Source organism: Ischnura elegans, chromosome 8 (genome assembly GCF_921293095.1).
Source record: "Ischnura elegans chromosome 8, ioIscEleg1.1, whole genome shotgun sequence".
NCBI lineage: Eukaryota > Metazoa > Arthropoda > Insecta > Odonata > Coenagrionidae > Ischnura > Ischnura elegans.
Window position 1 is genome coordinate 45,927,845 of NC_060253.1, and position 16,586 is coordinate 45,944,430.

The window sequence follows — 16,586 nt, forward strand, 5'->3', positions numbered from 1 at the left end:
GTGATGGTCCTAAATACTAGAAAAAGTCTTTTTCAATCGATTTCTGTGTAAGAGGAATACTTCACTTACGGGTCTGGGTTATTGTAAGCCAAGTTTTGTTGTTGTGAGTGGAGCTTTAGGCCACTAATAATGTAGAAACGGTCACTATAAAGCAAATATAGACCCAGTTTCAAATTATATAAGGACCCCTTCGGGACCGAAACTCTTGGAAAATGGGTAAGACGTTTGACCGTGGAATGAATTCACAGCAATGCACTTTCTGGCCCCAGTAAATACCCTTTTGTGCAATTATTCGAGCTTTGATATCATCAATTTCCCTTGACGTATTGGATATAATAATTTTTCTCCTTGATCTTACTGGATAATAATTCGTCTGGATGTACACAAGGAAATTTTTCTGTACCCCTATATTCTTCAAAATACTTATTTCCTTCGAATATTTATATGTATAAGCTCTGAAAAAATATAACTACGATCCAATCCGCTTAAGGACTCTTGAGTTTGATGATTTTCCGTTGGTTTTCGTCCTTAAATTAACAATTTTTTAAAACTCAATAACTGAAATTATATTGAGTTCCAAATAAAATTCAAATTTTTCACATTTCTCCTTAATAGTTCTGGTATTTTGAATAAGAAATCCTTCGGTTTTGATGAATAAAATATGTTTTGCTATTGGTTCTGTTATCTGTCATTGGCATTCATTTTCTGTTGCTTTACAAATTTTAGAATAGTGAAACTATCTATTTCCTAGCTACGTTGTTTACGATTTTCGTGTAAATTTTTAAATAGCTCCATACTCGTAATTTGTGCTTACTTACTTACTTGCATTCGTTGCACCAGTGGTTAGGTTGATGTTCTCTTCATAAATGCGTTGCATTTTAGAGATCTTTCCCGTGAGAATGTTTTTCTGTATATTTCATTTAGTGGATATTTCAGATGGAAGAGAAATGCATTGCCATGAAAAGGAGCGTATATATTTACCAATCACCGTCTTACTTAGATCGTTATTTTTTTCCATTATTTTTATCGCCCTCCGAATGTCTTTCTTCTCTTTTTTGTCAATCATTTCATAAATTCTACCCTTCAAAGACATTTTGCGTACAAAGAGCGGTCTCTCTAGAATCGCTCCGCTAAGCGGTGGACGAGATTAGTTCGTGGTTCTTATCTTTCGGCCTTTGAAGAAATATGAAGCGTAGAAGGCATAATTTTTTCTCTTCGCTGGGCATATCGCCGTGATGGATGGACCAGCTAGATAATGTCAGACCTTCCTGAAGGGACTATTGGGCTCGCTCGAGCCTATCTATCACTTTTTTCTCTCACTCCGTGCTGCGCGGCATTGAAAAAAGCATTTCTCTCGGAAAACCGAAAGAGGAAATATTCCGTTGGTGGCGCGGGAAGTGTACCGCTTCTGATATCGAGGCCGCGTTTGATGAAAATGATGTTGAAATACCGAAAGTTAGAGATAGAATCGAATATACTGCTCTGGCTGATACTTGGTGGAATGATATGACGGTGAGTTACATTTTTTTAAATCCACAATGTTTCTATTTTCGCAGCCGTTTTTAATTCATTATAAAAAAACAGTAGCGGGCGTGACTTGGAGGAAATCCTTAATCGTAGAAGTTGAAGGAATAAAAACTGAGGTTTTTTTTATATGATTTTTTATTTTTTCTGACCATGTTTTCGTTACAGGGTAACATTTTCAAATAAAGAGCTCAGGAATATTGAGGAGGATAGATATAAGTGGTTAAAAATAACAGAGTTTTTTAAAACCAATACATATACTGCTCAATTTTCCTGTGTTCTTTACCTTGAAAATTTTACTCCGTAACGAAATCGTGGCTAGAAAAAACCAATTGGAAATAGTAAATTTTTAATTCCTTCAACTCCTTGACCATGTTAAGAAGAAATTTCTCACCATTGTATATATTTTGCCATGTAAACTATTGATAGCCTTCCAAAATTAATTTCATTAATTTTGCACAGTGCAAACTGTGATTAACTACTTACTTCAAGCCTTGTTCTTTGCCATGATCGATGAAGTTACGCCGTGTTTTGCTGTTATGTACTTAACTTACTTCTGATGAGAACCAGAGAATAATCTACTAATTTGAAATTCAGCAGCTACTTTACAGAGAAACGCTTATGAAAACCATAAAATCTGCATAGTTGAAGAGTCCAAATTTAAAGCGGCTTCGCGTATCTTCCTTATTTTATCGCACTTTTCCGCGACAATCGATTCTTTTGCTGGAGGTGTCCGTCGATCGATATTGTCAAAAAAACTCTCTCTCTCTCTCGTCTTCTTACCTTCTCATTCTCAAGCCTTCAGTCGCCTTAATTGGCCGTGCTGTCTTGTAACATCAAGTTTCTTACGCTCTGAGTCTGCTTTTAGTATTCTTGAAGCAGCCATCAGAATTATACATCTTTCGACAATATCAAGTTTTCAATCTGTTCAGTTTTAAAGCCTTGTTTATGCAAAAGCACGCTTAACTCATACGTGTGGGCATTAACTGCGAGGCACTGCGAAGATAGTGCGACTCGATGGAGAAATTGATCTATTTTGATTCAACCTATTAGTGAATTTGAGGCAGTCCCACCTTAAACACCGTGGAGATCGATGATCACGAATACCTTGCTAGCGGCGAACGTTGATTTAACTACGCCTTCAAAAAATATTACTGCCGTTTTTTCGATTGAATCATTTATTACTGAAACATCATAACCAACAATTTGTAAGTTTTAGCTAAATCAATAAAAATTTTACTTACTCCTGTAATTTACTGGTTTCTGCACTAAACGACTGATTTCATGGTCGGCCTAAAGCCTTCAGAATAATCGCGGTTGTGTAGTTCCTGCACGAAAAGATGTATTTAAAACAGTGAAAAATTGATTCATAATGTACTAAATTGTAAAAATCGAAAAAATATCGGTTGTGGGGTTTCTGTGCTAAACAATTCAATTTATAGGGATCGCCATATTAAATCCATGATTCAATATATAAGGTATTACCATAGGTCGAAGAATAGCAGTGCATTTAACATGAGTAGAGTAACAAAGTTATTATTATAAATTTTTCAAAACTTGAGGTCGACTGGACTTGGACTTTTTACGGCTACTAAGCCCTGATGATTGATTTTCCAGGCTTCATTTCATGTTATCAATCCATGCTGAAATAAGATATTTTCTGTCTCAACGCGCTTCCTTTCGAGATATTTCTCAAATGTTGCTGTCTTAGAATTCGATGAACTTCGCCAGTGTTTAAATGGAGATAGCGTTGGTTTAGACAGCTATGAAAAAATGTAATCAGATTCTCTATTTATTTACTTGTTCTACTTCTGTGTTCCAAGACTTGTTTTAGCTCTATTTACATAGTCGGATGTCATACAGGAAAGGAATGTTTTATTTGTGTAAGGCGAAATCATTGTGGACTCTATTAATATGGTATGATTTCAACCTACTATACACTACAGAATTTTTAGTGATATTCTATCTATCACTCAGGTGTTACTGATTCATCAACTTTAAGAAAGCCAAAACATTTCGGTAACATAAGTGACTCTGAAGTTGGAACTAAGATCGATAATTATGAAAGAAAGCACTATGGATTGGACGAAGTTGAACGAATGTAATCTAATTTTCTTAGGAAAATCAATTGAATAGAAAAGAATTTATTTTAAAATTAGTCGCGATGCAACACTCTAAAGACCCATAGATGAGAGCTGGGGGCAGGGAGGGAGGGTAGTTTCGGGAAAGAGGAGAACTTGCGGAAGTCAAAACCCACCCCATTTGATCCCTGCAAACCCATTTCAACCCGTCAGATTCCATTTATTCTCCACCGCCACAACTTTCTCTCCCTCTCACAGCTAGAGACCCCAAATATCCCTCCACCACTTTCCTGTCTGCTTCCTCGGGCCGCCGCCGCGGCGCCACCGGGCGACACCGTCGTTCACCCTCTTTCCACACAACCAACCGTCGTCATCCCTCATTAAAGCGTAGCTTCTCCCACTTCCCGCTTGGCGCGCCATCGCGGTTTTTAATTGTTGCCCCCACTCGTCTCTAGCGCGATCTCGGAGAGCAAAGATTTTTCCCATTTATGTCACTATGCTTTGATGGCGTTGTGGTTGGGAGCCTGGGGTTGATTATTACTGGAGACTGTTGGGGTCGTTCGCGCCACGAAAATGTAAACAGATGAATTTCACGCGCTCCGATGACAAAGTAGTATTCAGTTAAAGCCTGACGTGTGTCGGCTGGCCGCAAATTGGAGAAAAGGATTTTGAAAAGTGCTATCACAATATAGCGTTTAAATCGTCCGTTAAAAATGTATACTTGTGTTCCCAAACCTGTTCCCACTTCCGTGTACAATTCTCCTTGTAATCGCCGAAAACTAATTAGGTACATGGATAATTCATGACTCCAGCTTGATAGAACTTTACGTTATCAAAGTAGGTATTGTTAGGAGAAACTTGAGGCACTCTATGAAGACGGCCTGAGTTAAGACTACACTCAATTTCATTGGTCATCCATTAACCACATTATTAATCAGCAGATTCGGGTTAGATGTAGTGTTAGGTATCCATAGTTGAACTCATTTTACACTTTTCCGCAAATTCAGTCCCCACAAATCGGTTTTGTTGGTGGCTCACAAGGTCATAATCAGGTTCTGGTCTTGGTCAGGTAAGATTCAGGGGAATTACCTTTCATTACTTAGAATGTATATTTTTAAATGCCGGATATAAGGTTTGCATTCAGCTTTTGCGCATTTCTGACCAAAATCTACTGCCTTCAGGTTTTAATCGCGTTGTTATTATTTAGACGGTATCCATAGTAATTCTAATTAGGAAATGTTTCTTCAATCACCGTCGTATGGAAATATTTTTATCGCGATCCTGGCAAAAATAATCTCTTAATCGGGAACGGTCAGCTCTTAAACCTCTTGACCTTAAGGCTTTCCAGGAAATGGAGAATAACTCTTCGTGTCTGATATCACGCTAAGTTAGCTTTTCAGTTATTAAAAGAACATCGCTAAAATGTTTGAATTAATTGTTGTAGCACTATCCCATGACGTGTTCATGATCGATGATCGACAAATGCTATCAGCGAATGTTCCCCAACGGTAAGAACAGATGTGCTCCTCTGAATTGTCCAAATCAAGTGCTTTTAGTGGTAATTTATGTCTATTAGTCCTCTGTTCGGATCGAAGTAGTTCAGCTTGAGCACGTTTTAGGGTCCGGTTAGCTAAATGGAAGGTCCCTCTGCTCCATTTTGTCGAATTTATTGCTCTTTGTGACTCCAAAGGAGAGGCTGATTGGCTGTTAAGGAAGACTTCCGCGTCTGTTACCCTTCGGAGAATTAATTGATGAGATTTCATGGAGACGTAATGGGTTTGGAACGTTTAACTGATGTCTACAGAGGGGTTGGTAGTAGGTTCAAGTATTTTTATATTTGATGCTTGGTTAGTTGGTCAAAAACGAAAGTAACATCTGTGTGTTCACTGTCCATTTATGTTTCATAGTCTTCCAGTAACATGCAGAATTGAACGTCATGTAAATATAATCAGCTAATTTAAAGTTTATATCGTCTTTGGGAGTCTTTGTCTTTCTTTTCTCTGTTGGAGATATTCCGACGTTGGCCGTGGTTTTTAGAGATACACCTTCCAATGGTTTAAGTACTACCCAAAGTTATAGATAGCGCAATGTAAATAGTCGAATATCAGTAATGGTTGAGTAATTATGTTTTTGTGGGTCAATAACTTAAAATATTTTCCCTGTCGGATTTATTTTGAGATTTCATTTTAATATCTATCATCAGCAAAGTCGCTTGGCATTTGAAAAGAACCACATAACTCTTGAAGTAGAACGATATGAACTCCACCAATTCATATATAACCCGCAGCATGGGTCAAGTCCCTCATCAATGCCATCAAGGAACCGCTCTAAGCCTGTATTCAGATCGATGTCGGTGACGAGAATACACATACGTATATTAAAATTCTCATCATAGCATTTTGAAGTGGCTTAGCTGAAACGTCCATCGTAGAATCTATTTTTTTTGTTCCTGACAGCAATTTTTGTGGGATTTCTCGAATATCGGACGTTAGATGGTTTTTTTTAATTTCAGTGCGGAATTGAAAATTTTTTGGCGGACCCCTTCGGAAATTTGTGCACATTTTAGAGGAGAATTTTCGTGGAATGAGGCTCAGGTTCTCTCTCAAGAGTGTATTCGCGTCAAGTCTTCCAAAAGTAGCTCGCCTCCACCGCAGGATGATGAATGAACCACGGCGTTAGATGAAGCGAAATGAGATTCTCATCGCGATCTGCCAGCCCAGCGTTTTATCTTTAATGTGTTCTGGATGGAAGTTGCAATCGTATTTTTTTTTATACGTTCGCTCCGTAACTTGCTAGGGATTTTGAAGCGAAGCGAGAAGATATTGGAAACTTCAATGTTAGCCTTGGGCATTTCTCATTTGGGTCCTCGTTGAAATTTTGCTGCGTGTTGTTACGTCAAATGATTCCAACGCGCTGATGGAAGCCCTTGGTTTCAATAAGATCATATGTTCGAAATGAAAAATGACATCGTGTGAGTACATATATGCGTTACCTTCGTGGTAAATATTTATAATAATGCCACGAATATTACGTTAGAAGATTCTCTATCAGAAAAGTATATGTACTTTCAACCACCGTACTTTTAATGGGTTAGGAAGGTCGCCACTGGATGCGCTGACGGTCGAGCGATCCGATATTCGCGGGGAAATAAGCTATAATGAGACCTATGAGCCGAAATTTATATTTTTGATGGTAGAAACTATCGAATGCATTACTTTTTAATGTTGTTCCTCACGATTGCATGTACTTTATTGCAAACATTGCGAATGAATGGACGGCTCTGCGCTTACCTCCGCGTAGCACTCATTTTTAACAGCCGTTTAAAAAGTGGTCGAAGCGGCAGCATAAATCAAGCTGCTATTGCCTCGTTAAAGTAATCCCCTTGAATTACAGAGTGCATTATGGTTATTTAGGTCACCGTATGTCAGGGGCAGCCGCTTACTTGGGGCTATACTCCAATTTAAGGAACGTAATTTAGGAATTACACGTGTTTTCTCCAGGTAGTTGTTACAAAATACTGTTTAGACGGCACCCGCATCGGTGCTGTACGTCCATTACTTGCGTGAAGATATGCAATTTCAAAACATTAGAGACCTATTATCTGCTTTCTCCCTCATCATTAAACAAACCCATGCCAAGTAACGTCTTTATTCGTGATGGGTGGATTAATGTCGCTGTTTTGGGGGATAGGGGTGGTTCTTTGCTTTCCGTGGACTCTTGGTGTTATGCGATCCCAGCGATACATCTGAGGCGTTATATACGGAGACAATTGGGTTCTAGACTTCATTATTTACTTTTAGACGTTGGTTGTTTATTCTGGTCAAATAAAAACTCTCATTGGAAACCCACCTTGAAGATTTCTATATTTTCTATTTTCCGCAAATTACCGAAGGGCGGTCGTCCCCTCCCCTGAACCTGCCACTTTAATTCGTCTCTCTTAGCTTGGCTTAGGTTATAAATGCAGGTTTCACTGCGTAGAGGCTCAGATAAATATGTAATATACCTAATATCACTTCCAGAATTTTAGTTTAGTGTTTATTTTTCTATTTTTTCGTGATTATCGGTTAATTAATGGAATCACACCAAAAACATTGAATTCATCAAATTTAAAATTATATCGAGTCGTTTCAAGTATTATTTTATTGCGACTGTTATTTTGTGAATTCCACCATTATAGCTACACATGGATAACAAGGCGAGGATGCAATAATTGTGATTACATTTCATGGGTGATTCAACGCATTAGCATAAATGCAATATGTTCATAGTTGCATGTGAATAACAGAAACGTTTTAATATCAACATGTCATGCCACGATGGATCTGTTGAAATGATGTTGATATGTTGAATTATCTAAAATATGTGATTGAGATTGTTATACCCTCACATTTGTATCCTAATGTTGAGCTATATATGAAGAATGAAGTGAGGTTGCGACAATTTCAAACACATTTCACAGGTGATACAACGTATTCACATCAATACAGAATATCTAAAGTGCATGGCAACATAAGAAACTTTATCATTTCATTATCTGTTGATAATAATGTAGCACCCTCTAAAGACTTTAAGGAAACCCCATTGGAATGCATCTGATGATTTAAAGCATGAAATTCGGAAAACTTGGCAAAAGATGATATTTTCATAAGCTTTACTGACCTATAAACGCTAGCTAAAATTGATTTTTTTCTCATTCACATCAGTAAAATCTCCATAATAACCTTACAGCGAATCTTTAGCTCGATTTCGAAATTAAAAATGCACCTATTTTCATTCCACAACCTATCAGGGCTGACTCACTGCGAATGAGACGGATACAATAGGGTCGGAGGCACATCGAGACTTTTTTTTTGACATTTTTGCCAACCCACCCCAAAACATACTGTCCAGTCCCCGTGTTCGCGGTGTGTGATGATCAGGAGTCGTCCCGGTCCCCAGCGTGGAGCGTTCCCCCGGCACCGGCGAAGAAGCGTTCGTCGCAAGAGGACAACACTGTTGACCACGACGTCCCCTCGACAGGGGACCGGCTGACCCGGCCGTGATGTCCTCCGCCCATGTGCTCGCTGCTTTGCCCCAAGAGGAGACCTCTTTCGGGGGGGTCTCCGCCCCCCACGCCCGCCCCCGGCGCTTTGGGAGGCTCCCCGAAGAAGGTGGTGCGCTTCGACTCCATAGTGGACACATTCTCCGCCTCGATACCATCCTCAACGCCTTCATCGCCTCCGGGAGTATCATCTCCTCCGCCTCGCTCCGTAGACATGGTCCCCGTTCACGAAGGGCAGGCCTCCTTCCTTCCATCCGTTCATCAACAACAACACCAATATTATCAACACCTTCTCCACCAGCAATACCAACAGCTAGCTCAGCAGGCGGGGTCGCATATCCCATCGGCGGCAGCGGGAGCGCCTCTGCCGGCGGACGTGTGCACTACTGAGCCTTACGGCTCTGCCCTGTCGCTCAGCGCTTTTGCGGTCAAGGTATGAACTACGTCTTCCGTACGTTCAATGTGGTTGCTCTGGTTATGAGTTTTTGGTTTTTTTTGCAGCGCGGGTTTTAAACACAGACTGTTGTGAGTGCGGGTTATACTAACTCAGTTCTCGTGTTCTGGTGTAGCTATTTTGTTCAGGGTTTGATGATATGAAACTATATGGTATGTTAGTGATCAATGGTGATGTGAGTAACGATATGTTTTTATTTTATTTTATGGAGTCATATGATATTTCACCTGTACATATTCAGGGTAAGTTTTTTTACTTATAATTATCTTGCATTAGAAATATTAGTTTTGGAGATAAATTTAATTTATTGTTTTGGAAAACTGATGGATATATAAGAATTAATATTTTTTAACTTTCCTTGAGGAATTAGTTGCACAGTCAAATAGGAAATCCTTTATCTTGACAGAAGATTGTTTTCCAGGAGGTTCCCAAGGATTGTTAATATTTACAAGCAATTTCGATAAAAAATAAGCCCTATATTGACTCTGATTTAGCATTTGTCTACAATCCATTTGAGTCTGACATACTGTGCTTACTCAAGCGTTAAGTTTCATATGAATAAATTAATTGATGGATATTTTTTAATATGCCTATTCTCACATCCACCCATGATAAGAAAAGGTCGTTATGCTGTTTCACTTAAGAGTTCCAGTGATGGCTTCCGTGTTGGTTCACTTTTAGGGGAAGTTTATTTCACACCGATTAAAGAATATATCCATAGTTGGAAATTCATATGACTACGGAGGAATTTCGATGGGAGATTAATCTTCTCCTGTTTCTTCAGTAAGTTTCTTCTATTTATTACTATAGCTGATTGTTGGTGATATCGCGGTAAACGAGTGACATTAAAGCGCAAGCCGTAATGATTGTGCTGGTAATCTTAGCGAATTTTAATATTTTTCAGGAAGAGTTAGATACCTTAATCGTTAAAATTATATATTATTTTAAAACCACCGGTGCCATTTATTGCTCCGTAAATATATCGTATGTAATAAGTTTACCGAAAGCAAATCCATCGTAGCGTAGGGCACTGGGCGAAGTAACACACACTGTGATTGTGTTATTTTTATGTATATTGTGGATGATTTTTATATCTATAAACTATGCCATGGTTTGAAAAGATGGAGATTCTAATGGTATTCAAATTAATGCTTTCGAATTCGATGAGCAATGTAGTGTTGTGCAAGGTCAAAGTTTGCATAGTTGTTGGGGATGTCGGTGGAACCAATGTAGTTATGCTTTTTTTTATTCCCAATGGGAATTCTCAGACTTTTAACCCTAAATAGAATATAAAAAACAACATGCCGTATTTATCGTTTCATACATATTTTTGTGTCTATTTACTACCCAGTGATTAACCGGTAGAGTCGACCGGTCTGTTCATCACTCATTGAAGTGAGAAGCTATTACTATATTACCTAAATATCATTAAAATCTTCATCTATTCATTTTTTGACTATTAAAAGGTCAATTAAGTCTTAAGAAACAAGAATATGTTCGAAATAACTCTATAATTACTTAAGTCTTCTCTTTTTGTGTTGGAGACGGTCCAAGATACTTGGAATAGTAACTATATCTATGGACTCCATTTATGTAGTTTACAGTAATGGAGGAATGTCCATTACCACGCAATATTGGACTCTTTTGAGTGTCAGGTAAGAATTTTCTTCCTCGGTGTAAGGTGGATATAATGCTGCTGCAAGTAATTCATTGAAAGAGGTATTTGCTCCATAGAAGTCATTGATTTATTAATTCATGTTTGCAGTATTAAATAAATTTACCGTTGAGTATTTGAGAACGTAGATTTCAATTTAGATGACCCAAGGATTCTCTTTAGCTGTTCCTGCTGTCAGCATTTATGTCCTCCACGAATGCTTGCTCCTCCATATTTTGCACTAAGGACTTAATGATACGTTTTGAAATTTGTTCACATTTACATTGTAACCTCGTTTAAAGCTGTTGTCTATTTTGTATAAGGGCACGAACTAACTAATTATTTCCAATTGTTTAGTTTTCACGATTTTCTTCTCGTGGTAATGGTGGTTTACGGTTTTCTTCTAGGTGGTAATCGTCGTCGAAATCACCAAGGCTGTACTGAGCGTATTCTCTCCTCCACCTTTTTCCTATAATCGACTGTTTGAAATCTTCTTGAGAATTGATTTTTTCGAGGTCCTTTATTCACAACATTGCTACTCTCACTTTAATTGAATTTTATACTCTACTATTCACATTACAATCCTCGCACTATAGCTTCACGTTTGTCCTCGCCTGCTACTTCCTTGACTATAGTCCAGGTTTTTCAAGGACCTTCATAGTGCTCTTTAAAAAATTCCCTTCTTTAATTTGTTGGTCCATTACGAGATTAAATCTACATTCCATTTTGGACATGCAATCCGTCTGCTTTGAGAGTGGTTGAGAGGGACGTGTTCATATTCCTTTGGTTGGAGAATCAGGTTAAATATTTTCCCTAATTTTTAAACGAGGAACTCACAAAGTAAAGCTGTATTCCTTCTTTTTCCGTGTTTTATTTACTTGAAATGTGTTGAATGTCCCTTTTGATACGATATGTTATTCTTCCTCTTTATCGTTTATTCATGGATGCTGTGGAAAGAATTCTTGTAAAAATATACCTTTATTCCGCGTTGCTTGAGAACCCTCTTCTTTAATCTTCCTGAATTATTATTAGAATTCCAAGAACGTGAGCTTTTTTCGATCGTTTATTGTTATATTATTATTTCCACGTGATGTATGCATCGTTTCTCTCTCTTTGCATCACCAAGTAGAGAAATCTATGATTTTAACGAGCGTATTTCATTATCGAAGAGCCCACAGTGGATTTTTCCATTATCATTTATTCGGTTTTTTTACTTGAGGTTTTGTTTGAATTTTTTTTCCGAGCGTTTATTTCGCCTTTGCATCCCCGTGAGTGCGCGCCTTCGTCGCATATATTCCTTCACTTGTTTCCGCTCCACTTGCGTCGCCACTTGTGCCGCTTGATCTTCACTTTTTTTACGCCCTTCTTCTCTCACTTTTCCTCACCCATTCCGCACACGACGTTCTAACCCCTCCCTCTCACTACCCCGTATCCCCCCCCCCTTTTCCCCTCATATCCCCGTGCCCCCTCCCGCCCCTCCCGTTTTCCGCAATTTACCCTCATTGCGACGCCGCTGTCATGGTAACGCGTTTTTTCCCGCCCTTTCTCCCACTGCGCCAATCGCGTGCAGCCCCGCTCTCCCGCGCTTCCCATCCCTACCATCATCTTTGGGTCCTAACTCCTCTCCTTTTGCTCTTCCCGCCTTTTTTTAATATTTTTGTGGGATTTTTCGGTTTTTCTCTGCGCCTGCGCCCAGTTTTGTTTTCGTGCCGCCTCTGCGTCCCTCGGCATTCCGCCGTCAGAGTGCATTTTGTTTGGTTCTGGCGCGATGAGCGCGGCGAGATTAATAAAAAAAAGAGAGGAACGATTTGATTGCGTCGCATGCATGCATATTAATGGGCGCGGGGCGATATTAATCGATGGGTCTCTTTACGCCTTCTTTTTCCCCGTCCTATGTAGCGCCATTAGCGTGTCTGCTGTTTGCCATCTTTGTTCCCCAAAGGGCAGTCGAGTATGAAACAGAAACAGGCGGTTGTAAATCAGAGATAATTATAAAGGAATGGATATTTAACTTATTCATTTAGTCTATTTTCACATACTTTAATTCTCAAAGTATTGATGATTACTTAGCTAAAAGTTTTAGTATATTTTTAATGTTGGAGACAATATTTTTGCGTGGCAATTGTACCTGTGTCGACAATGAGGAGCGGTTGGAACATTACTATCGCACTTTTGCGTCCTATTTGAGTCTACCTTAACAACAAGTAGCCTGTATGAATAACCAATGCATAATGTGAACGCAATGATGCACTATCGAATTTTTTCGCTCAAATTTTCTGCCATTTCCGTGCATTTTGCCGTCAGAAGTTTTTATGCATCTCTGTAGAGAAGATTGTTATCAGATTTTTATCTTTGAGTCAGCCGTGAATAATGAAAATAAAATATTTGATGCAGTCAGTGATATCGATAACCCGGGTCATCTGTTTTGAATAATCGAAAAATATTTGTTAGCCTCAAATGGAAGGATGTAATAAGAAGTACCTTTGTGATTTTACTGAGGAATTTGGGAATAGAGAGTTTTAGGTCATCTATTTCTAACTCGGCTTTTATCGAGTTTTCTTCTGACTGAATGGTCTTTATTTGTATATTTCCTCCCTTGTTCGGTCAAGCTCATAAATAATTTTTGCTCAGAAATATTTCCGGTAAGCATGTAAAATATAGTACAAAAACTGTTAAAGATTTTCCTGGAAATCATCATCTTCGTAGTTGTAATCGTTTATACATTATTTTGAGACAAATGATTGTGCCGTTCGTGGTTAATAGTCATTTTGTACTAGAAAGAAGGGAACATCTGATTTTTTCACCGTTTAAATAGCTTATATACCTCGTATTCTTACTTTTATCTGAATTCGCTAGAGGTATGAGTTTTAAATTCATTGATTTATAGACAACTAACAGCATTCATTATCTAAGCACCTCACTAAGTTTGTAGCTGTCGCCTTTTGTGTGGCGTTGACTTGTACCATTGCTCTGTCTTTTTAATTTCTCGAGATTGAAGAGCCTATATAAAGTGTCCGGTTGGAACGGAATCAATAATTACTACGACCTGAATGAAATACGTAGTGATAACTGCGTGTTTTCATTCATCTTACTCCGTACGTCTCAGTACTCTCTGTGCTTTGATTAATATCTTCCGGCTATTTTATACGGAAGACTAAGGTCATTAAGTGCGCGAATGACGGAAAGAAGCGATATTTTTAACTGCTAACTTTCCCTCACTATAAAAAATTCGAATTCATGTTCTCAAGGATCAGTTCTGATTGCTCTTGAAAAATGTATCGTCATGACTTCGTAGACGTGAATTATAATGCTAGGTTTTTGAAGGAAAGAAGTAGAATGACTTGGTGTTTAGTATAGGGCACGACGTGAAATAAATTATATTATCTATTGAAAAGATAGAATTGTGACTTCACGGCCTAGTGGAAATGAGTAATAATTCCTTTAAGTTCCTGCAATGGAGGATGAATGGTACTTTTTTGAAGTTGCCTACTTTGCATTTATTCTTATGTGTGTTAGGAAAATAATCATTTGGAATGAACCTTATGAACTTGTGCGTTGATCTTTTACTTCATTTATATCTTGTCCCTTTTAACTCATTCTGTGACTTCCTTCGCCTTTCTCCCCGTCTACTTGTCTCTGGGTGATTTCTGTAAGGAGTACATCATTCTAAATTACGCAGGCGATTTAGTTTCCTTGTGTTCTGATTTTTGAATGTATGAAACGAAATGGTGCAGTTGTTTGTCGAATAGGACAAAACGTGCCGGGGTAATCTTGGAAATCATTGCATTTTGGCTCAAAATTATCATTATCGTTGATTCTTCCATATGCTCTGCTGGCCAAAATCGTTTTCTTTCCTGGAGTTGCATGGTACCCTTCATAGAATGTGTAAATCGGTCAGCATAAAAGAGCAAGTATATATTACGGAATTTAACTAGGTTCCAACTTGGGTGGCCAATTCTCATCAGAATTAAATTCTGAAATCAGAATAAAATTTTCTCTTAAAGCAGTCGAGTTCTGCAAAGTGCACCTCCCATGCTAACGAAGTTTTTCCCTTCTTTTTTTTCCTCCGGAACTGTGTTATTTCATCGCGTCCAGTCTTTCCCCTCCCTCCTTAACCCCTTCTGCGCTGGATCATCTCTCGAGAGGGGGTTGGGAGGTCGAATATTCGACCGATTTTCTGGCTCGATCGTTTTGAATAATCCCGACCCCCTTCTGCTCCTCGCGAAACCAGTGGCACGCCCTGAGAGTTTCGTGCGCCCCACTTCCTGCTTTGGTCCGCGTCCAAAACCTCCAGCGTCCCTTCCCCTGCGACCCCTTACGTGCCATATGAACCACTCGGCCCCTTCCTTTACTCTCCTTACAATCTCCCCCCTTCCGCGCATTAGACCGAGTATGTACATGCTTACATATATGCAGGGGGTTCGCTTGTTAAGTTTTGATTTACATTCTATGGATTTTGTCTCCATCTTAGATCATTTTTTTAACGAATCTGAGTTTTCCGGTGAATGGCTTGAATAAATTTTTCTCTGGTTTCCAACCGTGTTAGTGTGTGCATAACTTAAAAAATAAGACCGATCCAGTGGGAGTGAGAATTGTGCTTAAGTTCAATAACTACTAACAGATTAAATTACTGCGTTCTAAATGGTCGCATAGACTAATAAACGAATGAATTATTCTCAGGTTTTCAACTGGGTTTGGGTCTGCATGTTGTTGGCCAACGTTTCGTTGATAGACTTTCCCAGCATCCTCAGGGCCTTAGGAGCTCTCAGGTTTAGAAGTGGAAACGTTGATCTTGACGCGGGTAATCCCCAAAATCCATTAATATTGACAAACATACACCGCGAAAGTTTATTGATTATTTAAGTAAATTGATCATTTTTCATTTTTTAACAAGTAATTTCTCACGATAAATTATCTAGTACGACCGGTCTAAGATTTATTATACCAATTATTTACATCATTTCCCCCAATTATTGGTGTAGCTCATCTCATAAAATCAAGTACATGAATACCGATAAATTTGATTTTATTTTAATCAATTTCTTCTGTCCTTATCACTGGATAAAATAATAGCTTATGTATGAATCTATTGCATTTTAGTAATGTTAAGCGATCTACTACAAAGTTTAATGACCAATTATAGTAATAAATAATGTTAATAAAGTCCACGTAATCCTTAACCCTTTCTAACCCAGAGCTGATTCTGGGAAAAATCAAATTTCAAGATTTTTCATTTTGAAATCTTGAAAATTTTACACTCAATGGTAATTATCCTGGCAGCTAAGTATTTCGTCATTAAAATTTACTCTACAAAATAATAGGTAGTTAAGATATCTCCTGGATAGAGCTGAAAGTTTAAACATTTTTGATGTTGCTTAGAAACAACATTGAGTTAAAAAGGGTTAATAGAACTTCAGCTCAGTGAAAACTCTAATAGAATCCCTTTATCTCTCGTGGGAGGAAGGTTAACCCCCAAAAACTGCCTTCCCCAGACTACGCCACTGTATATCTATTCGTACTTATGTGCCCGTGCCTTGCTTGGGGAGTGGAGGACTCGAGCCTCCACACTCTCACATACGCCCCCTCCTCACGACCTCCTCCTAATCCTCCTCACTCCACCCTGCCCCCTACTCTCATCCTCCCTCCACGTCCCTCCCACTCCCGCAAAATTTTTGTTCCCGCGAGGGATAATCTCGCCTCGCCAGCAGACGCAGTGTCTTTCTCCCACCAGTACGTTGGAGGACCGGGTAGGGGCTGGCAACTTCCCGATTCTATACAGTGTCGGCTGGTTCTTGTGTGCTGAAGACCTATAGCAATTATTTATGTTTGAAA

At 38.8% G+C, this 16,586-nt stretch overlaps 1 protein-coding gene across 6 annotated transcripts in view; it reads left to right on the top strand.

Moving 5' to 3' along the window:
- Window positions 1–16,586, top strand: part of LOC124163629 (disks large 1 tumor suppressor protein) — a 1,021,363-nt gene that overhangs the window by 767,886 nt on the left and 236,891 nt on the right. Inside the window, exon 2 of one of the 6 annotated variants that reach the window (XM_046540667.1) lies at window positions 8,395–9,079. The exons of the other annotated variants lie outside the window; for them this stretch is intronic. Coding sequence (XP_046396623.1) covers window positions 8,660–9,079 — 420 coding nt within the window. The 5' untranslated portion in view covers window positions 8,395–8,659. The remainder of the gene's footprint in view (window positions 1–8,394; window positions 9,080–16,586) is intronic. 6 annotated transcript variants of the gene reach the window in all.